This window comes from Anoplopoma fimbria, chromosome 12 (genome assembly GCF_027596085.1).
Source record: "Anoplopoma fimbria isolate UVic2021 breed Golden Eagle Sablefish chromosome 12, Afim_UVic_2022, whole genome shotgun sequence".
Taxonomy (NCBI): domain Eukaryota; kingdom Metazoa; phylum Chordata; class Actinopteri; order Perciformes; family Anoplopomatidae; genus Anoplopoma; species Anoplopoma fimbria.
The window spans coordinates 17,798,233-17,825,814 of record NC_072460.1 but is presented as its reverse complement, the minus strand read 5'-3'; the positions used below and the strand labels follow the sequence as shown (position 1 = coordinate 17,825,814).

Genomic DNA, 27,582 nt, shown 5'->3' with positions numbered 1-27,582 from the left:
AAGCACAAGGTATTGTGTCACATTTATCTCTAGTGTCCCTTTGTCTTAGGGACTCCTGTACACACAGGGATTTGCTTAAAGCAGTCACTCAATGAGTCAGTCACTAAGGTAGAGGAATCTCATAATTAAGGCCTCATTAAAGCTACACAACTATGTTGGTTTACTGGGCAGACAGAAACCTCACAGATTCACAATGGGGCCATTCATAATGCCTCACTTTTCTGAAGGAAAAGAGAAAAGGCAGTTGCTCTTAGCATTTCGGCAGATGTAATTGCAATCACTCAGCTTGTCTGATGCTGATAATGGGGCAATGGGAAATTCCTGTCAGAGTCGTGGCGCAGGGTGGTTTCGCAACCACTTTGGCAGGCTCCGTGTTCCACTGCAGGGCAGCGAATGCGTTACGGCATGCTCACATAGCTGTCATTAAACACATTTTGGAAAGAAAAAAAAACATAAGACAATCAAAACTCGCAAGTGTGTGCCATTCTCCTGCTTCTTGAGCAATGAAAAGGCAAATATTATGTAAACGTATATCGTCTGTCATCCCTGCACTGCTAAACATGTTGAAAGACTACAGTTTATGAAAAAAAGGGAAAGTGGATATGCTTTAGCAATCCTACTCACCTAATAAACACTGTAAATTCTGGCTGAGCTATTTTCAACATCTTTATTTTCATTTGTCATTTTCAAAACATTCCTTTTGACTTGAGGTTTATGTGAAAATGAAGCTGCTGGGAAATAAAAACACAAATTAACTGGTACCTAAAGATTTTTGGGTAATAGAAAGAGGATTGTTTGTTTTCCAAATTTTGGCTTTTCAGCAAGCAGGCCATTTCTGTCTGAAATGTGTCCTACAGTAGGTGGCTGAAATAGCACGTGGGTGCAACGTTCTTGTGGTTGGTTCTTGGGTACAGTATGTGACACTTGGCATCTCAGCAATGCTTCCATGAGAAGCCTCTATAAAAAGGCATTCATGCAATGATGCTAACAAGCTCATTTTACTGGCTGGACAAGCATTAGTGCAATAAAGGCTTTCTTATTAGTGCTTTGTGAGACCACCCAAGAAACAATATAGTGATAGAGGATTTTCTAATAATCTCCAAGCAATAAAGTCTTATTTACTGGACTGCAGTATGCAGCTATTCCATTTTAATTAAAGTAGATACTTGAGAAATATAATAAAGAAAAATGGCCTGCACGTAAGGTAATTGGATTTAGTTCCCTAGACACATGATCCTGAAAGACACACATAGCGTCCCATTTCAAGATGTTGTAGTAATGTTTTACAGGTAGTTATGAATCAATTTGGCAGTCTTTTCGTAAAGGTATTTCCGGTATTCTGGGTATTTTGCAATTCAAATGATAACGTGTTGGTTAACTGCTTAGGATGTTTTGATAAAACTGATCCGATATACTGAAAAATACAAGGAAATTCTAATTGCAATTCAATACAATTTATATATTATTTCCCTCCATATATAATACAGTGTTTAAATGAATAAGCATCAATTGTACCATCATTAATATGTGCAGGGACAAAACTGGCAACTTTTTAAAAAGTTTAATTTCAAATTACAGCATAGTATGGGTAATAAAAAAATAGCATAAGATATCATTTTCTCCTTGCAATAATCTGGTTTCACGAGTCCACGAGAGTGTCAATCAACAAGTGATGCATTTCCTCAAACATAAATACCATATCAAATTTGATGCTTTCCAATGTTACTGGTGTAGTAGTTTTTATAAATTACAAACATCTATCAAGAAAATATTAAAATACAGAAACAAACAAACAGATGATAAATGATAACACAAAACAGCCTGTAAAAAAAATCTTAAGGTAAAAAAAACTTTTTCTTACAGCTTAGTCAAAAGGTGGATCTCAATTTTTCCATTGACAAATTGACAAATTTAAACAAGTCTAAAGGCGTATTCACATTAATCGCGGAAAAAGAGCTTTGGCACGCGCCTCCTCCATTATTGTGGTGTGTTGTGAAAGCTCTGTGAGGATATTTGCGGTTCGCAGGAAGTTGTGGGCGCAGCCAATTGCTGTGGACCCCTGCTTGAACTAAGAGACCAAATCACTTTTGTCTGTTTTTTTCCCTTGGCAGCTATTGGGGTTTTCCCCCAAATGATGTACAGACTTTAGGCATTCTATTATCTCAAAAGGCTTGAAAAATATTGCATAAAGCTGACAGAAAAGGGAAAAAAAAGTCTTCCAGACCCCAACGCGCAGAATGCTTTTGTTGGCTCAGAACCTGGTACAGCACCACTGGGAATCCCAGAGTGGTATTTACTGTAACTACCTACGCGAAATGCAAGACCCTTGTTCTTCTGTTGTAATGTGAATACGCCATAATAGTCTAAAGCCATGCTAGCTGCTTGACAAGATGGTACTTAGGTACAATGGTTCTTAAATCCTTACATCAGCATGCTTATATGCTCACCATGTGCAATGCTACCATGCTGATGTTTAGCGGTTATCATTTTTACCATCTTAGTTTAATGTATTAGAATGCTAACATCAGTTGCACATCTTCCTGAAGGGGACATGAATGTGTGTACCAAAATTCAAGCCAATCCATCCAAAAAGTGTCAACCTCATGGTGAGGCTACATGAGATTGGATCACCAAAGTCAATAGGATTTATTCTCACGGGACCATGAATGTCCCTGCAAATTTTATTGGCAATCCACCAAATAGTTGTTGCGAGATTTTGGTCTGAACCAAAATGGTGGACCCAATGTCTGACATTGCCACGCTGCTAGCATAGCTTAAAAAATGCAGTAATAGTTGTGATACAAAACATGTAAATATATAAGTGGGACAAGATATTGTGAGGCTGCATTCTGTCTATTGAGCATGTTTCCATTGTCCAGTGTACTCACAGTCTATGTACCATATACCATATATAAATGTGAGATTCAATCCATGATAAAATACAACTATAGTTAATGAGTGTGTACATAATACATCATGTAGACAGAAAACATTAACATGTCAGAATACATTAAACACACAGATGTACTTTTTTCGTGTCCCCTAGCATCTTCCAATGTCTATCCAGAGAACATTAAAAACATTGATATTTGGTTTACCGCAAAGGTCTTCAACAAACTCAAACGAATATACTCTAACAGACATATTCACTGCTTTATTTTCAGGTTTTTTTGTTTGTTGGTGAAGCAACAGGCATCCAAGTTCCTCAGGGAAGTGTCAGTGATGCACTGTGAAAAACAAACTCAGTCCTTGAGTTTTTCACACCGTCCCTTCACCATCTGACAACCGGTTAAGTCCATGTCAGCCTCATTTCCTTCCTTCAAACCTCCCTGTGGTTTGGTGATGTGTGATGGTGCTCAAAAGCAGTCCATTGAAAAAAAACAACGACAAATTAACTGCAGCAGTGGATGGTTTGGACGATGTTCATGAGTGAGGCTATACACCTAGCAGCATGCCCATAAAATCTGAACCATTCTGTATTGTGATGGAAGCGCCTGCTGCATTATCCACAAATATGGAGGTGTACTGCCCGACCTGCAGAGGAAAATACACAACATTGATGCAGGAAAATGTTTGCACAAAAACAGATATTTAATGTTTGTGTGTTTCTTAGTGTGCTGCTCACCTGTAGCTCCAGCAGCCCCTGCACACTGACAGTGAATATCTTGCTGTTACTTTCTAATCCAACAATCATCTCAAGTGAGCTGCAATCATATCAGAAAAAGGACATTTCTGAATAAATACTGTAATCAACCATTTGTGTTCAATATGCAAACCTTAAAACCTTGTTAAAGTGCAAAAATGTCTTATTGGAAAGGAATTGTTAGATATTTTATTAGAAATACGCTTATGTGCTTTCTAACTGAGAGTTAGGTGAGAAGAATATTGATATCACTGTCATACAAGTATAAAGCTACCATCAGGTACTACGCTAGCTGCTGATTCCTGTTTCCAGTCTTTATGCTAAGCTAATCATCTCCTGGCTACTGTTCAGGTAAGAAAGTTGTGTAAAAACAACAATTCTCCTTTTGGAGAGAGCGATGCTAGCTGTTTCCTCCTGTTTCCACTCTTTATGCTAAGCTAAGCTAACCAGGTGCCGTTGGTGGCTTCATACAAAGCATACAAACATGACAGTGGTACGATTCTTTTTATCTTACTCTTAGCTAGAATCAGAAATAGCTTATTTCCCATAATGTCAAGAGTTTTCTTTAATACTCAGTGCCATCAGAGTCTGTACAGATGGCTGTAACATTGCCGCAGACTTTAACCACACTGTGGGAGCACTGGCTCGTGTTAAGTGGAAAATGCTACATTTTTATGGCAAATCAATCATGTTTGTCTTCCCTCCAACTGCCATCACAATGAACCTCATTTCACATTCTCTGCATTTTCATGTGTGGGAGGACGAGACTGGCTGGGGCTTTCGCAAAAAAAAGCCAAGGACTCTTTTGGGTTAGGTAACCCATCATAATAATATTATTTATACGTTCCCCTCATTGTACCAAACCAGGAGGGAGGCTGTGGAGCTCTGCTCAGGACGGGGGAGACTTTAGGGAGCAATTCATTTCTGCAGTTTGCACTGACTTTATGTAAATACAAATTTGGAAATCTTGGAAAGAACTCAGAACCTTCCCCAACTGGATTTGTAATGTTTCGCCATGTAGAAACACTCTATCAGTACTACTTCATTATCTGTCTCCCACATCCCAAACAAGGGCATTTCACTGCTGTGCTGCTGAATATAACAGTCTGTCTGAAGAGTCAAAGGTGAGTCTATAAAGATTAGTTAGGCGACAGGAACAAGGACTCTAAGTGAGAGGACATTTCCTTTAAAAGACCTGGTCTGCTTTTATACAGGAAATGCCAAACCGGTTCCACACAAATTGTAACAGACAACACCTTTAACAGCTCATAACTTCTGGTGAGAGTTAAGGCAGCATCAAGCACCAATAAAATATCACAGTTACACAAGGAGAGTAAACAATTTGTCAAAACATCAATCCCAAGAATGCAAAGTGTGGTTGTTGTAGTCAGATGAATTACTTCCCAAGATCGATTTTATTAAAATGTATTGACGAAATGTGGTATGCCTGACCAGCATGTGGTAGAGCCATAACTAATTAAAACCACATGGATACAATCTATTGAGTTAACCAAGGGTGTTAGGTAGAGTATATTTGAGTCAGAGGATGAGCTCTCCAGCATATTTAGCAGTGAGGATGTTTACATGTGCACTAGTATGCTGGTTATGATCATGTTTTGGGAGTTTCCCGGTTTTCAGAAATGTGGTTAAGGCTTTTTCCCAGATTTGAGAGCCTGGATATGCAACCTGGAGTACTCCAATAGAACCCAGCATACTGTGGCATTTAAATACCATGTCGGTTTCTGAACATGCTCTGTTGGTAAAGAACATACAGGCTGAGATGTTGATGATTCAGAAATGCGCACAGATAATCAGAGACCTGATAGAATCTTATTAATCAATTACCAGGTTTATTATGATCAATGTAAACATCAAATCTGGAATAAAATCAAAAACAGGATAAGACTGAAAACCTAGTGTGCATGTGGGAACTCAATGGTAACAACAACAACAACAACCAAATATACAGAAGAATAAAGAATACCTACGTGTATCTGTGGCAGAGCGATTCGATGCAGATCAGCACCCGAACATTGTCCCTGGCCTTGAGCTGACTCTTGCTCCTCTTCACCTCATTGTGGTCTGTAAGGAGCCAAAATGTTCACAATCATATTAAGATATTGACTCACGCTATGCTCACAAAAAATATGTTCTCATTGAAATGACCGCTTGTTTAAAAATCCTACCCCTAAACAAGGATTTTCCAATCCCTGTAAAGGACACAACAAGTTTGTCTAGCTTTGAAATGAAAATTTAAAAAAGTTTGTTAGCAATCATTTTCCATATCACACTTACATACAATACTATGAATTACTAGCTCTACACCGCAATAAAAAAAACAATGCCGTTTCTTTATTGCCATATCTTGTAAATTAATGATCAATTGGTAAAGATGTTGACATGCAACTTTAGCATCAGTCTTTTAGCACAATATCATTTATGTAGCTGTCAAGTGGACATTGATGACCCTTTTAAATGATTGTCATTTTGTCAGCTGGAAACATTAAAAAATCATCCTCATATTCCACCAACTAATGGAGCCAACGTTAGATTCATTAGCTAGCTAGCTACAACTGATAAAACTGAATGCTTTACAAGCATAGCAACAGTAACTAAGACAGGGCGGGGTTAAGTGAACAGTAGATTTATATTTTTACTGGACTTTTCTGGGACTGTTTAAGAGTCTTAATTTCTTGCTATATGTACTGTAATATTAGATATAGGATAATGACTAATTTACCAATGTGGACATTAGCAGAGAACTGGTAGATCCCAGTGATGGGAGCTGTGAATCTCCCGGTGGACTGGTCCATTCCCGACCCTCTGAGGAAGGCTCCTTTAGCTGGTGGCTGAAAGCACAGAAACATTTGATTAATATGTTCACATTTTTAGATCTAATATCTAATATTACGCCCCTCCCCCGGGAGCTAATCTACAGAACAGTAGGAAGGTATTCAGCATCTTGCTCAAGGGCACTTCAGCCCTGACAAACCTAAAGTCCTGGTTCCACCGGCGTTTAAAACAAAGAAGTCGATTCGTGTCAATTGAATCATTGCAATCAGTGATTTTTGTTTTATGCTGAGTTTAACTTTGGGGAATTTGTTCCTTTGATCAATACCTAGAGGGAATGGAGAGTCCACTACAGTTTAACAACTCGCCCTGCAAGTTGTCACTATGTCACCAAGCTTATAGAACCCCAAATTTCATCAAGACGTGCAGAAAAATGTCACTGTTTAACTATCTGGTGTGACCAGGCCCCAAAATACAGTCAAATTTTAATCCTCTGCCTCCTTGTGTCCTGCTCAAAATTCTCTCTCTTTACTTCTGACTCTGCAAGGACATTTAAATGATCCTTTCCAAAGCTATAGTTAACACACCTACTCTAACATAGTGCTGTGTTAGCATGTTAAATAGTTCGGCAAAGCTTAATCCTCCCTCCTCCAGCCTCGTCAGCCCATCCCAACAGGGCCTAGTTCTTCCACTACAGCATGCCGTTTCAAACAGTGTCTATTTTTGTCCTCTCCACACTTTATTCCAAGTCAGAGACAGAGTGCCTTTTGTACACCGCTCAGAGAGTGATGTGTAGAATTGAAAAAGTAGATATTTTTGACCGAAGAGCCAGTCTGAGTTTTGGAGTGGCAGTTAATGCCTTGCCAGTGCCAGTTACCAGTGAGGGGATGATCCTCTCATAATTCCCCCACATGCAAACTAGGCGATGATTACCAAACACTCGCTCTTTCAAACACGGTTAAGACAGAGAAGCAAATGGGTCAGAAACAAAATCCTGTAACCATACAGAGGAGGATTAGCCAAAACTATTCTTTTTCAGCCATGCACAGGGAGCGAGGCTGAACCAGTTCATAAACATTTACTTGGTTTCAAACAAACATACTGTCTGAAAGTTCTGGAGCTCCACCAGAGTCTTCTTGTCGACCACCACAGGTCCCTTGAGCTTGCAGTGGAAAGCCTCCTCTATTCGCCGGTAGGAGGTCATCCCCTCCAGGGTGAGGAGAGCAGTAGGTAGCTGGCTGGGGCTGGTTTGTCTGTCCAATGCTGCAGCTCTCCTCTCTGTAGCCTCTGACAGAATGAGTCAACATTGATGTGATGAAAAATAATATTGTACACATTCAATTTAGCAAATCCAATTTACTGTAACTGTAGGTCCTCTTTGCAAAATGAAGGAATGAGCAGCTGAAATGTTCCTGGGCTGGATAATCAACATGTTTCTACCTTTAATCATGTCTTTGAAGTCCTGGAGAAGAACTTCCTGGGTCACTTCAGCTCCAGGAGAGCCAGGAGGTCCCTGTGGGCCAGGAGGACCTGGGGGACCAGGTGGGCCCGGCTAGTGGAGGACAGATGAGCACAACATGCATCAAACTTCATCTAAAAATCATTATGCATTTTTGTCTTATTTATCTATTACTGAAGTACAAAAGAAGGTATCAGTACCATTCATAATCTATCAAGTATTTGTTTGGAAAAACTGCAAGACACTGTCTAACTATTGGGTTTACCAGGGGTCGTTTGCGTTTGCGACACTTTCCAGGGAAGTTGCCAACCGGTCTTTTGACAAAGTCCATCCATGATCCCAAAGGATCCACTCGCTGGTTGTCAGCAACCTGCAGCAGAAACAAAGACAAAGCCAAAAAATAATGAAATAATAGGCCAATATGAGTATTAACAGATACGAAATACAGAATATCTATGAAAGCACATTTCATTCAAAGTGGCAATTCAACCCACACTGTTCTTGTTCAATAATTAAAACCTTTAAAAATGTGCCATTTACCAGATTTATTATATCTTTTATTTCTAAATAATGTTTCCCAAAATGAGGCATGATGCAAAGTTTGGTCCCTTCAAAACTAAATCCAAAGGGTCATTATTTCTTCCTTTAACATACAATTAAATGGTGCCAGACACCTAAGGTCCCACAGGGAAACCTCTCTTTCTGTGTTTCATGCCCAGTCAACTCAAAAGAGGCTCTTTCAAAAAAAAAAAAGCCATCTAAGTTTAGCTACTATTCTTTTCCCAAAGCTTCCCCTGATGCTTATTATTTTATTCCAGATAATTCACTCAGGTGCCACGTCAGTTCTTATTTGCCCAATGTGCTCAGACAAATGTAAACAAACCTTGATTTTTTTCAGCACATGAAAATTTCCATGAGCACTCTGGTTAAAAAAACGAGTCTGCCCTGTGTACGTCTGATGTAGATTCTGTGGATTGCAGACCTCAATTACTGTAGTTTATAACAACATGTCAAAATGGCCAACACTTTCTCCATCACCAAAAGACATACCAATATTTTTTATTATTAATACTGCTTGTTTGAGTAATGTAATGATGGAGAGTTTAATAAACGAGATAACAAATGTATATACAGTATGTATACCGGGGCGAGTAATGATTTAAGATTGTTAGTCTGTTTCCTAACGCTCGATCTTATCTGCAGTAACTCATTTATAACAAATTACTGTATAGGAGACTGGGATCTGTTACAGAGATAAGAAACACAGTCAAAGAAGACCTCTAGAAGAAGCATTTTTATGCACACTGCTACAACTGGCGTGTTTTCTTTTCAGTAAGATGTGAAGCTGAAAGAATTCCAGCTTGAATTTTACCCTAACCCTTTCCCAAATGTCAAGTGTCTAGAGTTGAGATAGAAGAGGAGATAAAGACGAGCCATGGAGGTGAGCTGCCTGAAATGGAATTTGTTTAGGGTTGGCAGCGGGACACGGATCACTTATCTACAAAACCAACATGACCCTTTCTTCACTGTTAAAAGACTTGCCTCTACTTCCACAACAACAAAGATACTCCTTGTATTCTCCTTTAATATATTGTAGTATATATTTTTTTATATCTTAGATTTTCAGCAGCCTCTCGCTCCCTTTCTGTCTCTCTGTGACTTTTTCTCTGTGACAGCAGTCAAAATAAACAACTCAACAGGCGCTGCGCCGGCTGCATGTTGGATCGCTCTGTGTTTTTGTTTTGATTTTGAGGTTTGGAAACAGATAAAAGCAAGACTGATTTAGTCAAGACAAGAACACTTTTACACTACTCAAAACTGTTTCCATAAAAACTGGAGGCCTGTTGGATAAACTGCTTTTTTCCTCTGACGTGTACATTTTTCATATTCATTAACATAACAGTTCTGAAAGTTTTATAGGAATAGTTTGATATTTTGAGAAATACCTAAACCTACAATAACAGATTTTTTTGGCAAGTTGGACGCAGCAGAATCAAGTTGGTATGGGAATACTGGTATCAAATAGTTGCTCATTTCAACATCCAACAGTTACATAGCACCATTCAAATTGATTGAAGTAGTGTTTGTGTACACCTGATGATTAATCCAGTATTCACTCTCTTTAAGCAGTTTTTGGTCTCCATGTTTGGGACTATTTCTTGGCAAGGCGCAGTGACTTCATGTCAACGTCCAAGTCATAAATATGACTAGGAAAGCTTGAATATATATCCGGTGTAGCACTTAATAACATGGAGGTTCCTCAAAGTCACTTGTAACATAGTAAAATTGTTAATGCACTTTATTTTTATTGCTCACAAAACCAGCTCTGTAATCAAACAACCGTGTTGAGATGTCAGATGACATGAAAGCGGGCAGTAACCTCCAGTAAAACGTTGTTTTTACACTTTGGTTTTCGTATGGATTAAACAAACAAGATGGAACATGTTTTTAGTAATTAGTGAGCTTTAGAGGTGCTGCTAGGTCTTTAAATTTGGACAGAGTCTGGTTAGCTGCTTCCCCCTGTTTTTCATTCTTTGTAGTAAGATAAGCTAACCGGCTGCTTGCTGTTTGTATCTACCAAACAAACATGCCATTTTCCAAAATGTTGTATTATTATCCTTTAACATACCAGTCCTGTAGGCTTGAACAAATATTAACATGTTGACAACTGGGGGCTGCGGTGGTGCTGTGGTTGTTCTAGTATATTTCCACTGGGATTGATTGTAAAACTGTGAATCATCACCTCAGACAGCTCAGTATGACAAAAAGACACCCACCCAATTATGAGAGCCAATGGGCACTAATTCCAAAAGAAGTCAAAGCTCAACTTTAGTTATTGTGTTTATACCAATGTCGTAGATCATCATCTTGCTTTTCCAGGGATATGAAACAGTGCAAGTTGGCCCACACATGGGACTTATAATTACACATCTTAGCTATTCCCTACATAATAATAAAAAAGACAGCATATCATTGCCAGGAAATCAGCCATACTCTGAGCTTGTTATCCTCTTTAACACACGCCATTGTAATTAAACTATTAAAACCTTGCCCTCAAGGATTTTCTGTGCTCAAGGAAGAAAAGCTATGACCAAGGTAATTATTACCTTCATTTCTGAGCTAAAAAATAACAGCAAATCACTGTTTAAATAATCTTATCGTCAGTTTAAGGAATGCTCAACTCTTATCATTAAACAGATTGTGTTTTTATTTTAAGAATGTGCACTGTCAGAGCGTGACATACACCACATATAGCGAAAGCTGGGATGGCTCACACAACCTGCCAAAAGAAAATCTGATTCATTGTATGCAGGTGAGTCTCTGTCTCGACTGAGAACATCAAAGATTCCACACATGCAGACTTGAAAAACATTTTGCTTGATGACACAAATCAATCTGTCAGAAGCGTTCAATCTCTCACTCGCTGCTATTGACTGTGGCGTAAAGTAAACTACAGATTCCCTTGCATAGCTCTGTATCAGCACGTACAACTGGTGAACAAAGTGGGGAGGGAGCAGATCCAGGTATCAGTCTGAGAGCTGATGAAGAACACCAGGGCTCTGGCTTTGATCACCGCTGATGTGCGAGTGCCTCAAAGTGGCCTCGTCTGTCAGCGGGTGTGAGCGCACGCCTTTACAGCACAGACCGAGGGAATGTGTCAGGTATTCTGTCTAAAGGTGAGAAACTTTAAATATTCTAGACAGTGTTTATACTTGTTGATGTGGCTCTAAATCATGACACATTACTGAGGCTTCAGATCTTAAGAATGGGACGCAGTGTGTCCAGGGTTTGGAAGAAGTTTTCACATCCTAATACATATAAAAGTACCAACACAACAATGTTAAGGTACTCCGTTACAAGTTAAAGCCCAGAATTCATCATTTTTAATGAATTACAGAGACGTATTATTAGCAAAATCTACCTTAAATCGCAATAGACAAGATTTTTGATTTACCTTATTATGAAGTCGATGTTTATGCACAATGTAATAGCCATAAAATAATGACACCATTGACATTTAGATTGGTTCCCTATGAGCCTTGTTTTCACTATGTAATTCTGTCTGCCCCCGGGTACAAAATGAAGTCTTGATTTACGGCGTGTGTCAACCATTGCACAACCACAATGGAGAGAGGATAGAGCTTTTGTTTTACCCGGTAGCTATCAGTCGCTATCCCCAGTTACCAAAGACTATCAATGTAAGTTCTTTGAAGTTACTATCCCTAGTGGCAGAAATAGTGGACACATATAAAAGTAGTATCTATGTCCCTGTGAAAATCTCTGCCAAAAAGCAAATTAGTTGGTTTTCCAAAATATCAAACTATTCCTTTAACTTCTGCGTATACCGTTAGGTAGTTTAGTCCAGTGGCTCCTAACCTGGGGGTCAGGTCCCTTCAAAAGGTCACAAGATGAATCTGAGGGGTCATGAGATGATTAACGGGGTAGGGGGAAAGAAAAAACAAAAATCTGCAATACAAATGTGCATGCATTTTTGGACTTCCTTCTAATTTTTGCATTGTTGTGAAATGTTGTATAAATAATTTTACCTCTAAATAACATTTAATAATAAAAGAACATTATTATATCTGAATAGTTGAGGAGAAATACCTCTTTGGTATGATTGCTAACATCTTATAGACATCTGAAACATGATAAGGGAACTCAACTACACATATTTTATAAAGGATCTTGAGCCAAAATGGTTTTTAATCTTTAAAAATGTATTGAACTTTATAAGCTTATTACATGTATTTTATGTACTATATTCACCTACTTGAAGTATAAAGTAGCAGGAATTAGAAAAACAAATACCTCAAATTTGTAATAAACTAGATTATTTGAGTATCAGCTACTCTCCACTGCTTTATTGTCTAACCATGGCACACAATAAAAGCAAGCAGAGTTTATTTTGTTAACACACAGCACAGCTAGTTTGATTTTTTTGGATCAATTAGGGAATCTGTTTTACTCATTGTTGATCATTCACGAAGGCCCCATGACATTTTATTACGCTAAAAAAAATAAGAACTTAGGTTTTCTTTTTATGTGCACAGCCTAAAGTGTGTTTGTCATGGAGTTTGGGGAAAATTAGGTTGAATTTATTTGAAGCAATAAAATGGAAAATATTTCCCTGGGGCAGCATGCCACCAAAAACACAAACACAACTGTTAAAACATGTCTCTGGAGCTGCAACCAGATACTGAAACTCTACTCCATCGCAGGCAGCTCCTGAATTATTCCTAATGAACAGTTGATCTTATCTTGTTTTCTTTTTACGTGTTATCTGTTTTTCTACCTGTTTGCACACTCTAGACGACGTGAAACTTTTTGCTGCTGATAAAAAAAAAAACTGTTGCACAGGCGGCTTTCAAGTTGGACAGGATGATGAAGAGCCTTCTTTAATCCCTTGTTTTTACATCCCTGAACTGCTCCCTGTGCAGTCATCCATGCATGGGTGGACGGGCCCAACGCTGGGCCGATCCCACCTCGGTAGGCAGGGATCCCCAGGCTGTGTGGGACGGGGGGGATCCTGGTTACCTGCGTGCATCTCAGGCGTCATGCATCCACCCCCGTGTTCCCGTCCGCTGCACTTCACAGTAACAAATTGCCCTGAGGATTTATCGCCTAAGAGCTAAATACAGTTAGGCATGCAATGTTGACTCTGTTCTCTTCTCACTGTGTTATTACTCAATTGGCAAGCACCATGTGCAAAACACAATTACTCTATCACACTATGAGCATGCTGTTATTAGTTCAACATATGCTGAAGGAACTCTATTTGGAAGTGTAAAGAAAATGTAGTGACTATATAATAATATAGTTGAACATACTTCTTATGATACAGCCTGATTATTACGTCACTGTTGTCCCAACAAAGGTGTGTATACATTTATGATGTCTGAGGGAAAGTGAATAAATTTGTGTTTATACTGAAGAGATCACCCGAGACAATCTTGGCTTCCTCTTGATATAAAAAAAACCCAATATAAACTGAAAGACTTTGAACGCTGCGTGACATCTGTTTTGTGTGCGAATTATAGCTTTGAATTGGAGTGAGTGCTCATTTTCCCTGTGGTAGGTAAAAGGAGCTGATGAAAAGCTCTAGTGATCCAGATCCATCTCAGGTACACAGGTTTGCCCCGTGGCTTGACTGTGTGGGCAGAACATTTCGGGTAAGAAGTCATTAGATCCTCCTCCTTTTATATGATTCCTTTGTGGCTGTGCATTATGTTACATAAGTGAACGATTTAAATGGTGCATTTTTTTAGATAACTTTTATTATGCAACCAAATTGCCCCCTGTAGTGTTACCTTACATCTAACGAGTAGTCAGAGAAATAAAACAAGTGGTGACACAAGCCGGGGTATGGCGTATTAACTGTTGTTCATACAGATAAGGAAGTTGAATCAATTGTTCTCTTCAACAAAACTGAGTAAGTGTATTTCCCTAAACGTCAAACTACTTGTTTAATAGTACAGGGAAATAGTTAAAGCTAAATATTTAACATTTAACCTCTCTTGTGCAGCATGATTGTGATTTTCTTAATACAACTGCCCATTATAATGCACATCATATGCATTTGCAGGGTAATCTGAAAGACCATCCTCAATTGTTAACATAGTAAAATCTTATATAGTGTTCTTATATGGACTAATAATAATAATCTTATATAGACTCATAGTTGTTTTTACATGAAGCCATAGTTGAACAACGTACTGTAAAGTGTAGCAATAGTTCTGAAACCATGGTTTCAAAAACATGACCAGCACGTGATAAGAATCAGGCAAGATTAGAAGGATTTCTATAAATCTGGCATCAATATAAAGCTATTATAAATGAAACAAAATCCAAATTAAAGTCGCTCTACGTCTATGTGGTCAAAATATGACATTGTGCGGTTTATTTTACTTGCTCCTTCTCTGATGACTTAATTTTAATGTTGAATGACCCTTTTAGTCGTCCAGCATGTTAAAGGAGAGTTTACTATCATCCAACAAAGGCTATAGGTAGTGTCTGAGAGCTTTGAGCTCTCACAGTGGTGCTGTTTCCTGTGGGACTTGGTCTTTTCTCGAATGTGTAGGTTGATCCAAAAGGTCCCACACACTGCTGCATTAATCATCACTGGGGATGAGAGAGAGGAAACAAAAACCCTCGCCTCGGGCTAAACCCAGCCATTACTCAACACGCCAGGCGTGATGTTTGACTTGACTCCCTCAATTACAGCCATCACAGATCCCTCACTGTTCTCAACAATGACAGATTCCTCTCATCTTTGGAGAGGAGAGCATTGGGGCTTATTACATACATGCACCTTTGACATATTGCTCTACAACTGTAAAACGTGATGGTTCACAGAGATCACAGTTGTTTGAAATGTACTTCACTTATCATCTCATTAAAAAAATTCCACTCACAGCACAACTCCACACCTCACTATTGTGATCACTTTCAAATGGAAAATCTCCTGAGGAATGCAATGCTGGCAGCGACTGCATGCTGCCAGCAGCCCACACACGGGAATGGTCAGATAGAAAGCAAATGCCATCATAAGAACTGTTTGCACTGTTTCCACTGGGCACAAGGGAAAAACATGTAAATGTAGAGTGTAAATGTTTGGCTTTCTTGAGAACACAAAATCTTTGCCAAGACAGCTCCAATATATGTGTTGTTTTCTTTGCGACCTAACAGATGTGTAATAGGATAAACTTACAAACTACCCAAGAAAAGCAAGTTTACCGCTTTTCACGTTGTGTGGTACCCTTTGCTTTTTCTTTTTCTTGAACAGAAACCTGGATAGGGTGGCAACAACTAATGTGACCTTGAATACAACCACTTCCACAGATGTCAAGCTTAAAGCTCAGCTTCTCATCAGAGGTGACAATGTTTGGCAAAGACACTATCTGGCATAACACTGCGTCTTAAGAGTGATTATGTCATTAAGCTCTGATTGTGGGAGATGAGATGAAAAGAATGTCAGAGAGGGAGGCACAGAGGGCTAATCCTCACCGAGGTGTTCCCTTTCAGGACCCTTTCGATGGGGCTTTGTGAGGGCTTACACGGCATGCTGCCCCAGATTTTGGGGCCGCACCGCCCCTATCGGATGTCCCAGACACAGCGGAGTCAGTCTAGGCCTGTGAATGACAGAATCAATGGGCTGGGAACAACATCGCCAAAGGTCTTTAAATATCTGTCCACCTAACTTTCCCAGGAGTTACATCATAGCAGCGGGCCTATTAGGGACCTCAGGGGAAATAGTGTTAGTGAAGACACCCGTCTCCCTGTGGGACGAGACAGAGGAGTGAAATCCCAGTGGGGTGTAATCTTCATCAGGCTTGAGGGTTGACACAAGGTCATCCTTCATAGGCCCTGCTTTTACAGGGCTAACCAAGTCAAATAAACAACACCAAGCCACAACCACCTACAATGTGTTCTTAAAGATACAAAGGATACCTCACTGCTTGGTTTCAAGGGAAAAAAAAGAAAAAAAAGGCGGCGAAGGTTACGGTTAGGATTCAAGAGACTGGCGGCTGGTAGGAGCTGAAGGCTGGTATGTGGGGCAGTGAGAGTTATACGAGAATGCCAACATAATGGGTGGGCTGAAAGCAAAACAAATAGCCTGTTGGAAAGTCTTGCAAATATGCAACACCAGCAATAAACCAATAAATAACAGAGTCAAGGGCCAACGGTTGCTCCTGAAAATTGAATTGTACCACTCTTGTGCAGTTATGCTGTATAGACGTTTCTTATGTAAACATCATTGGTCTTCAGTTACAGATGATTTTTTTGACTTGTGTAAAATTTGAGAAAAAAAATGTCTTTGGCCAACAGCAATTCCAAATCCTCTCCAGTTTTTGTGTTTATAACTTAATCTCCTGCTGCAGAAACGGCATTTTTAAATATCTTATCTCACCTTATTGCATCTTATCTTATCTCCTTCTGCCTCAAACATGCAACTTTCCTACATCCTGATTTGTTCACTAAGGCTGGAAAATCGGGGCAGACACCCACAGCGTGCACTAATTGATGCATTGATCAGCCTTCGGATGTCCACATTCCTGGCATACCTCCGGAAGTCATCCATTTAGTGTTTCACACATTTCGGTCCGTTTCAGTGTCTGAAGCTTGACCTACAGGGCACACCTGTCTTGCCATAGCTTTTACCTTTGCCTCAATTTATTTGCCTTGCATATTGCCTGTACGGACAAGAAATCTGCACATATCTGCAGATTGACTTCAAACTTGAATCTTCACCACTGTTTTGTTTGATTCATTATTGTAAGAAAATAGCTCATGAATGTAATGGAATGTATTAGAAGTTAAAACATCAAATAAGTTATTTTGTCATAAAATGTTTACATTTAGAGAGTTTTACCTTGACAGTTCCACCGACTTCTTCACTGTTGGAAAAAGTAGCATTGTAGGTCTCTGTGTGTTGTGGGGTGGCCTCTTTAGGCTTCTTTCTCTCCTTCTTGGCACACACCCCATCCAGGAGGACACACTGAGTCCAAAACACTGCAGCCACCACGGCCAGAGGCCCGGCCCCACACCACATCTTCACACTAGTTTTCAAATCAGCAGCAGAATCCCTGCAGAAACAGCCTGGATCTTCTGTGGAGGACTCAGCCGTGAGTGATTAGACAGAAACTGAGGATGCCCACAAGGCTCACAAACACAAAGTCCCAACGGGGGGAAGGAGACTGGAGGAATGCAGCTTCAGGGACTCCCTGTCCAAGAGACTGTCAGACTGACTGCTGCCGCCGTTGCTCCCCTCTTGATGAGCTCTCAGCCAGCACAACGTTGCAGGGGCACTGTTAACTCTAGCCAGAAAGCTAGGAGGCTTACTCAACTATGAAATGTGTCAAGCAGAATGGTCCAAGGGAATGACAGATCGGCGCAGATCTGACAGCAAATAAACCCATTAGTGAGATTTTTCACGCTTTCTGCTCTGTTGGTGGGTGAGGTGTAGAGGGAGGGGGGTTGGGGGGGGGGTTACAGGGGGCAAAAGAAGAGGCAGTGAGGAGGGGCGTCCAAAGCTGAGGGTGGGCTGTGGGGGGGCTAGGGATGGATAGCAATATTCTCTTTTCCCACCCCCTGCTCTCTCCCGCTGTTTCCTCACACTGAGCAGTGGATCCAGTCTCCAGCAAAGTTGTGCGGTTGCTGGAAAAGCTGCAAGATCCACAAAAGTTTGGTTTTCATCAGAAGACGCAGTTCAGTGTTCAATCTGTCTGTCCGCAAACCATGCACCCTGTAAGTGATGCAGAGTGAACTGAGCCCGAGAGGAGATGGATGAGGTCCAGTTCAGATCTTTGCCTAGTCGTCTTCTTTTATCCTCACTGATGTCACAGGACATACAAATGTACGGTGTGCTCTTCTGTTTCTGTCTGACACAACTCATGTGCTCCCTGCTAACTCTTCCAACAAGTCCTCAAGTCCAAGGCCATGTGCAACTTTCATGTAAGAGAGCAGTAATTTGTTGTGTGGTAGATCCCTTCTTTGCCGTTGCACTCCCTGTCCCTCTGGTCTCAGTGGCTCCTTTGCTCTGACTGAGCTCACAGGAGGGCTCACAGTGAAGTTTTATCATCACCCGTTCTCCCTCCCGCTTCTCTTTCTCCCCCTTCTCCCTGTATCTCTCACACTGTTTTTCTCTGTTTCTCTCCCTTGCTACTATTGGCAACCTGACTAGCTTATTCAGCTCTGTTTTATCTCATAGATGAAATGTTCAAGCTGAAGAGGTTCTTTGGCAGACGAGTTATGTGTGTGTGTGTGTGTGTGTGTGTGTGTGTGTGTGTGTGTGTGTGTGTGTGTGTGTGTGTGTGATGTGTATCAAGTTGTGTGTCTGTCTAAGTGGGTCTGTCATTTTGGCTCAATATTAGACTACTCTACCAAAGCCCTTTGTTTACATCCAAGCAAGAAATAGAAATGTGCTTTTTTATGACCTCAAGGCAGTATCTTGTGTATTCTGCTGCTTGAAAACCTGCCAAAGTACCCTGACTGTGCCATGTACAACAGCGCGTACATGTTTGTTTTATTCTGTTGTAATGTTCAGGAAGAAGTCACACTTTTCTGAATGCTCCATTAGAAAAAGATTTGAAGTAAATACTTATATTACAAGTACTGTCAATTGCAGGTTTCAGTAAATAACAAGACTGACATGAACAAATTATTGGTCTGGATATTCCTACAATCAGCTCATTGTCGAAAAGGAATTCAGCCCTCTCATAGTATTTGAATAAATAACATGTTAGCTACAAGATTTCTTTTTTTTTTTTACTTCACAACTTGCATGTGTTTGGACCGCTTTTTCTTCATTACATTTTATAACAGTGCCACCCAGAGGCAACAGCCTGCAGTACAAACAAGTCACCAGTACCTTTCCAGTATGGCTTCATACTTGTGCCATCCCACTTCCTGTATCCGCCGGCACGTCTGACTGGAAACGTAGCAGGTAGCAGCCAACAGAGTCAAGCTCCTCACAGGCAAACTGAACAAAACCGGAAATTTGGTAGGTTTGCCTTTAAAATAAAAGAGACAAATTCAGATTGAACGTGTTAGAATACAACAATAAAAAGTAATGGAAACTTTCCAAGCAGTACGACCATTGCATGTTTGCTTTTATATTTCATGTGTTTTGAATACAGTGTTTTATACCATTTAAGACTATTTTGCTGCTTTGCCATTCTAGCTTATTACATGTATTTATTTATTTTCAGCTTACTCACCTTTTTATTTATTGAATTATTACCCTATGTATAATTTTTATTTATTTATATCCATTTATACCTATTATTTGAACCATCATCCATTACTTTTATCCAATTATTTAAAAAAATTCTCCATTTGTTTTTAGCAGTCTCACCATTTTATCATTTTTTTTCTCCTCGTAGCTATTTTAAACATTTATCCATTACATGTACCTATACTTCAAACATCAATCCGTCTCATCCATCTTAACGATATAACCATTACTTTATGGACATTAGCATAGCATGTACAGTACCAGTCAAAAGTTTGGACACACCTTCTCATTCAACTACTTTGAAGAATCTAAAATATAAAACATATTCTGGTTTGTTGAGCATTTGTTTGTTTACCACATAATTCCATATGTGTTCCTTCACAGTTTGGATGTCTTCAATATTAATCTACAATGTAGAAAAAAATAAAAATAAAAATAAAGAAAAACCATTGAATGAGAAGGTGTGTCCAAACTTTTGACTGGTACTGTCCCACCTGGAAACCTTATTCGTTACTCTTTGATACAGAACTTCTCGACGACACACAGCTTTTACTTTGAAAGCGCTGACCGGAAGTTACACTTAGGAATTTGGTTAGCTTTAAATAATAAAAGGAAATCGTAGCAACTAGTCAGTGACCAGTTCATCTGACAGCTTGAGTGAATTAACTGGAACATTTGAGAGAGATATTAATATACATCAAGTGGAGTTTGGAGACCAAGTCGTCCCACATTTTGGATTCTGCGTGTTTCGGAAGGACACGTGTTCAGGAACTGATCTGTTCGACCAGGAAGTCAAGCTAACATTAGCCAGCTGGTAATGTTGCTCCCTCACACTGCCGCTAGCCATCTCTAAAGTATTCAAAGTATTTGAACTTCCTCACGGGCTCGTTTTTAGTTCATTGTCTCTATGTAAACCATCTACGTATTCCAGCTAGCGTTCACTTTCATCATGTTTTATTAGCTCGCTTGTGTTAGCATCGTAGCTAACACAGCCAGCTGCGTTCTACGGTACACAAGGGTTCGAATGACGTCACGAGCCTCACAGCTATGTTGGTTTAGGGGTCGTTATATATAATAGTAAAGTTGAGTATGTTAACATTAACGTGAATCTTTACGGGTTTGACAACTTGTGGTGCGTTCAGACTAACTAAGCGTTACGTAACACAGCTGATATGATGACGCGTTCCTGCCTGTTGGTTAATTATAACGCTGAATTACTTGTTTACTAGTTGTCTTTCAATAGCCGGTCTATTTTGCTGTTAATTGCTGGATTTTATTTAATTTTTTAGGCATTTGTTGACTGGTCTGTTCTTACTAAATACAATCCCTCTCCGTGACTCCTCCATTTGGATTGATGCAGAACTTCCGTGTACATAAACTGGATTTTGCACTGGGCGTGATGCAATCGCGGAATAACCGATGTGTCATGAACGCGGCATTTAAGTTTGCTTGTTATTGTGCATCAAAAGAATGTTGTCCTCACTCACTTGGCTTGTCTTTAAGTTTCAGAGTTAGTTCACATAATCAAAAACTTGTGCATTACTTTTACTCTTTCTTTTTAGGCAACCATGGCTGTTTGGAGGAAACTGTGGTGCAGAAACATCCTGGCAGTGTCCCTGCTTTTCTTCATCCTGCTCCACACCATGGATGTGCATGCAAGGCCAGCCAACATGTCAACCGCTAAAGATAAGGCTCCAGCCAGCAAGGACGACAACGAGATTCTCCCCCCAGACCACCTGAATGGGATGAAGATGGAGATGGACGGCCACCTCAATAAGGACTTCCATCAGGAGGTGTTCCTGGGTAAAGAGATTGAGGAGTTTGAGGAGGACTCCGAGCCAAGGAGGAACAGGAAGAAGCTGATTGAAATCTTCACCAAGTAAGACATGCTCGTCATCTTTTAAATCATCAAGGAGAGGTTGAAACCTTCAGAAAAATACAACACAACACAGTATTGCAAAACAGTATTGCAAAACAAAAAACACACAGAATGAGAGTTTGTGTTCACTTAAGCGCATGAGGCAATTCATCAGAATACTTGCATTGAAAGTAAGAATACACTGAAGCGGAAGAACAAGCTATGCAAATATTTATCTGCATAGTATAACTTTCCATGGCAAGCTGCCATTTGTTATAGCCGAGAGTGAAAGGAAAAGGGCCACTCTATTTTTAAGGTAATCGTTCACCATGACTTCACACAGCCCTGCTTCCTGTATATGACCTTAAATGGTATAGACATGTCAGTGTTATATTGGTATTAGTGCTTGGCCAGTTTAAACAAAAGCAACCGATTGGAAACAAGCCAGACAGGTGTTATGGGTCACTACAGCTGAAAGGATATACTTTGTAGGTTACTGACTGTGTTATTGTTAAAAATGCTAAATTACCATTACATTTTTATTCTTTCCTTACAGAGTTGATTTTAACAAGGACAGGAGTGTCAGCGCCAAGGAGATGCAGACCTGGATTATGGAGAAGACGGAGGAGCACTTTCAGGAGGCCATGGTCGAGAACAAGAACAGTTTCCGTGCTGTTGACCCCGACAATGACGGTGAGAGAGAGAGAGAGAGAGAGAGAGAGTGTCACATCAACTTAGAATTCAAAGCATGCTGACTGTTTTCAAACCCTTTCATGCTTGTGGACTGTGGGGGGCCATGTTGCAACAGTGCGTCGTAAACTTATGAATATTTTCAGTTTAGCCCAAACCCAAATTCTCAATTCGTGCTTTGTCCATAGGTCACGTGACATGGGATGAATACAGAGTCAAATATTTGGCCAGCAAAGGTTTCAATGAAAAAGACATTGCTGACAAAATAAAGAATAATGAAGATCTGAAACTGGATGAGGAAAGTAAGTATGGAACGATTTGGAATATGTTGTATTCTTTTAAAGAATATCCCAGAATGTGTGCTGCAAAAATGGCAATGCAATTAAGATGAATTTTCTCATCGTTGCAGCTCAGGAGGTTCTGGAAAGCCTGAAGGACCGCTGGTTTCAGGCCGACAACCCTCCGGCTGACCAGCTGCTGAATGAGCAGGAGTTCCTGTCTTTCCTTCATCCTGAGCACAGCAGGGGAATGCTCAAATACATGGTCAAGGAGATTGTGCGCGACTTAGGTACATTTTGCTTACCCAATACCTGAATCATGATTATCATTGTCAAAAGTTTGAACTATTTTTTTTTTTTTTAACCACTTGGAAGCCGAAACAAACTCAAGGAAATCCTGAGATGTTTAACGTTTTAAGTTGATATGGGGAATTTGTTAGCAAACTGCAAATGAAAAACTGCAAACGAAAAACACATGCATAGTTATTTCGTCAATTGATTATATAAAAAATAGTTTATAGCAGCCTTCATTTAGAGGTATTTCAGATGACACTATATGTGTTGCATTTAGACATTTCTGTCTTCTAGAAAATCGATTCTCAACCTCATCAGGTTTGGTGCCAATGCATGTAAATGTTGTCACTCATGTTATGACAAACTGGTAAAGGCAGCTTGTATTAAACAGGGAACGTGGTTATGAACATCTTCCTACTTTCTATTCACTTCTCTGTAAAAAAACAGCTCTGCACAGAATTTTGCATTTTGCCTCACACAGCATAGTGTCAGGAACATCAAAGTTATATGGAGGCGATTCATATGCAGAATACTTTGCTTATTAATTTATCTTTTTGATTGATCTATAAAACTTGAAAAAGTTAAACAATGCCCATCACAAGTTCCCCAACCTCAAGGTGACGTCTTGGAATTGCTTGTTTATATCTGAACAACAGTTCTAAACCGAAAGATTTGTTTACAATCATATTAAACAAATAAATGCCAAATCTCTTCAAATTTTAGATGCTGGAACCAGCAAATTATCGGCATTTTCCTTAGACAAAGGTCCATTATTGGTAGATTCCCATTTAAGTATTGAGACAAGCATTACTAGGTCTGTTATTATCGGCAAATATCTCATCTGTTTACACAAAGAATATAACAGTGGATCTGTTTTTTTGAATAAGCATTGTTCTGTGATGGGGCCCATTATGAAAATATATTTATTAGATACAGTGTTCAAAGAATTAAATGTTCATTGTTGCTTTGCTTGCAGACCAGGATGGTGATAAGAAATTGACGCTGTCAGAGTTCATCTCTCTACCTGTGGGCACCGTGGAGAACCAGCAGGCTCAGGACATCGATGATGACTGGGTTCGAGAGAGGAAGAAGGAGTTTGAAGACGTCATCGATTCAGACCGCGATGGCATCGTAACCATGGAGGAGCTGGAGGTGAGCAAAGAAAAAGAAAAAGTGTTGTTTGATTGATCCCTTTTTAAATATATATTTATTTTTTTGATACGTTTGATTTAGCATTTACTAAAGTGTAAGTAAGCAAGACTCATAAAACACCATGATTTATTTTTAATTGTGCTGTCAACCATTTCATAAATGGTTGACAAATAAATATTATTTTCTTCAAATGAGATATTTAATTTTAACTTGATCACCACTGACTTTCTTTTCTTTTATTCCCGTGTGGCGTACAGGAGTACATGGACCCAATGAATGAGCACAACGCTTTGAACGAGGCCAAGCAGATGATTGCCGTCGCAGATGAAAACCAGAATCATAATCTGGAGCTGGACGAGATTCTCAAGTACAGCGAATACTTCACAGGCAGCAAGCTCATGGATTACGCCAGAAATGTTCACGAGGAGTTCTGAGGACACACTTTCCCTCTCAGTCCTCTCAGCAAAGCAGGGCGACATCCTATATCTGCTTCAGGGACAAGCTAGATGGGGGGGGGGAACTAATGATGGGATGTTCTAGTGTGCAATTCTGTGTTTAAAAGCCTCAACGGCCTCCTTCACTGCTGACTCCAATTAATACATTCTTCCTTTAGCCCTGAACTGTCTGCCAGCCATCAAAGTTAACATGGTCTGCCTTCTGTGTGCCGTTGGAGTCTTTTACATGTTGGGCTGTTCTCAAAATGTATTTGTGTGAATTTGTGAAATGTGTGTATATGAGGAATTTCAACCCTGACCAGATTTTGTCGTCCCTGGTACAGTGGTGGGAGAAACTGTGCAGCTAGGCGATATCATAATTTGTTCTGCAGGATCTGTCTTTTTAGCGAGCGTTTCTGTATACAGTGTAAATATTAATTGTCTCATACCAATGCCTCTGGCAAGAGAGAAAAGCTGAGAAAATAAATATATTGCTGCTACGAAGAAAAACCCTTTATAGAGATATAATTATATGGTGATGAACACCAGAATTTGCCCAAATTCAAAGGTGATCTGTGTACAATCCTACTAGTTTCTGTTGTAGATGGTATCCGTCCTACTTAAAACAGGGTAAAAAAAAGAAGCATAACTTATTAAAAACTGCCTTGATAACGGACAGTGATCCTTCTTAGCACAAACTTTCATTACCAATTTATTGTCACTGTATTATATGAGAACAATGTGCCTTTTTTCCCCTGCAGACATTTTGACCTATTGAAGGAAACACACAGGTGTCAACATAATTGGATTCACCTTTTGTGTCGGGTCAAATTGTCTCCTAATTGTAAAGGCTTATTGTTTTGATCTTGACTAAAAGCAATCTAATTCATGCTCTTGTTAAGGATGTGTAAACAGAGGAATTTATTTATTTGAACAGTATAATTTGGATCAGCTGCATCTTTTAACATCTCTTGTTTTTGCTTAGTTGCTGTAAGAGGGTGGTCTTTGTGTGATAGCTCACTCTTCATCATGTTTACCTGTAAACTAAATCTGGAATGCTTTTGGTTTACCCTTACATTTTCACTTGTTTGCAAATGCATGGACAAACAATGGCATTACATTCCCTTAAATTTGTAGACTGTTTAAATCCTGCTACAGGATTGGATTGTAAGATAAGATTTATTATAACAATGTGACACAGCTTTATAAAATGTATTGCAGATGTACCGGTAATAAATATTTCTTACCAATTAAATAGCACCTGGGTGTCTTAAGTGTTCTCGTTATCTTCATGGACGCAAATAACGATCACTTCTGTTACAGATGAATCATTAAGTCAACAAAATGTGAGGGATTTGTGATAAATAACCACCAGGATTCTGTCTTGTCCATACAACTAGTCCAAAACCCACAGATATTAAATTGATCATACTGGTGAAAAAAGAACTCACTAACAGTAGTATTGTCTTTTATTAGCTCTTCACAGTTACATCTTTGCACCAATATTGGTAACAAAATTAACTTTAAGGACCAAAAGTACAAAAGAATAGACTATTTATTATATAATTGTATTATATTATTTAGTGATGCATTAATGTGAACATCACTTTGACTTATTAAAATCTTAATTTAACTGCTTTACTGGGGGTGGTTTAATATTTAATATCCAATTTATTAGTTGGTTTGTATTAATCTAAATTTGCAAAGTAACTATTAAGTGACGTCAAATAAATGTAGTAAAATAAAAAGGTATAAAATTTCCCTCGATGTGTAGTTGAGAAACTCAAGTACAGTACAAGTAACTGATCATTTTAAAGATACTTTAGTAAATAACTTGAGTAAATGTTAAGTTACTTTCCACCACAACTAATATTCAGTTCTTCCATGCTTTCAAGTAGACTGCCACATGTTTAAACAAAACTGTACAGTTGATTCTCATAATTAGAGCTCCAATATAGTTGATTGACTGAAAATTGCCAACGATTTTAATACACATATAAGTTATTTTTCAAGCAAAAATGCTTAACGTTCTCTAGTTGAAGCTTCTCAAAATGTGAGGATTTTCTATTTTATATAATCGAAAGATGGATTTTCTTAAGGTTGTAGAATGATGGTTGGACAAAACAACATATTTGCAGGCATCACCTTGGGTTGGAAAATAATTACCAGATAATGAAAGTCATTAGGTCAATCAATTTCCCACTTTCAGCTTCTAGATTTAATTTGTATGTGTATAATATTGTGTTATTGTTAATGTTGCACTTCACATCACAGCAGGATTGTAAGAAAAAACACCATTTAACCAAACCAATGATTGCTTTATGACCGGTTACATACTGAACATAAATTCATATTTTTATAAAATCATCTTTTGTCAGTTTTGATAGTTCACGATTCAAACGCATAACTGTGAATTTAACAATTGCATTCTAAATGTCTTTGACTTTGACATGATAGTGTGATACCCAATCAGATTTTTATGTGCACGATTTTACTTTTAAGGGACACTTAAAATCAGTGCAGCTGCAGTTTGTACAAACCTCTCCTGAATGCTACTCCAAGACACACACATAACAAAACTAAATGGGATTTGGCTTAATGAAGGTTAATGCACATTAACATGCAGGAAGGAGAAAAGGAGAAGCCTTGAGACTTATCTTGACTTGTTGTGTTGGTCCAACGAAGACAAGGATGTCCACAGCTACATCCAGACAGGTCACAGAGATAATTGAACAAGTGTCACCCAAACCTGCTCCGGGCACCAGCACTCCTCTTCTATCAGCAGATTGTTGCCCAAGAAAGTCTGGGAGAGCCAACAACTGCCAATCTGTGTACTTTCATATACAAAACATATTATTTCCTTTTCATTATATTTAGCAAACTGGATTAAACTTTTGGAGACCTCCTCCAGACACTCTCCCTCTTCTTTGTTTTCTCCACCTTCCCCGGGCTCACAGGTGTGTCTCATTTAGCTGCTCATTCTCTCCACCTTCCTTTCCTGTCAAGGTTGAAATGGGCAAATCCGTACTGCTTCTTTTCTACGTGTGCAGCTCTTTGTCTTCTGTGCTTTCAAGTAACGTTTAAACAAAATTGTACAACAGTTGATTTAGAAACTGCAATCTCAAGTCGACCGACAATAAAATGAATTGCCGACCATTTTGATAATAGATTAATTTCCAAGCAAAAAGGCCAAACATTATCTGCAACCAGCTAATGTTTGGCATTGGCTTCTCAAAATGTGAGGATT

The 27,582-nt window shown here is 39.2% G+C and overlaps 2 protein-coding genes across 2 annotated transcripts; one reads left to right on the top strand and one right to left on the bottom strand.

Annotated features, from left to right (window-relative positions):
- Positions 1 to 1,556: 1,556 nt before the first annotated feature.
- On the bottom strand, positions 1,557 to 17,836 carry c1qtnf12 (C1q and TNF related 12). The gene is made up of 8 exons (XM_054609436.1): positions 17,266 to 17,836; positions 8,158 to 8,262; positions 7,874 to 7,985; positions 7,536 to 7,720; positions 6,384 to 6,492; positions 5,632 to 5,725; positions 3,626 to 3,704; positions 1,557 to 3,534 (listed from the first exon to the last, which is right to left on the bottom strand). The coding sequence occupies exons 1-8, from the start codon at positions 17,443 to 17,445 to the stop codon at positions 3,436 to 3,438; spliced, it is 963 nt and encodes a 320-aa protein (XP_054465411.1). The 5' UTR covers positions 17,446 to 17,836; the 3' UTR covers positions 1,557 to 3,435.
- Positions 17,837 to 20,228: 2,392 nt separating this feature from the next.
- Positions 20,229 to 25,595, top strand: sdf4 (stromal cell derived factor 4). The gene is made up of 7 exons (XM_054609197.1): positions 20,229 to 20,443; positions 21,192 to 21,508; positions 22,044 to 22,180; positions 22,366 to 22,479; positions 22,587 to 22,745; positions 23,726 to 23,901; positions 24,159 to 25,595. Exons 2-7 carry the CDS (start codon positions 21,198 to 21,200, stop codon positions 24,333 to 24,335), a joined length of 1,074 nt encoding a protein of 357 aa, XP_054465172.1. The 5' UTR covers positions 20,229 to 20,443; positions 21,192 to 21,197; the 3' UTR covers positions 24,336 to 25,595.
- The last annotated feature ends 1,987 nt before the right edge of the window (positions 25,596 to 27,582 follow it).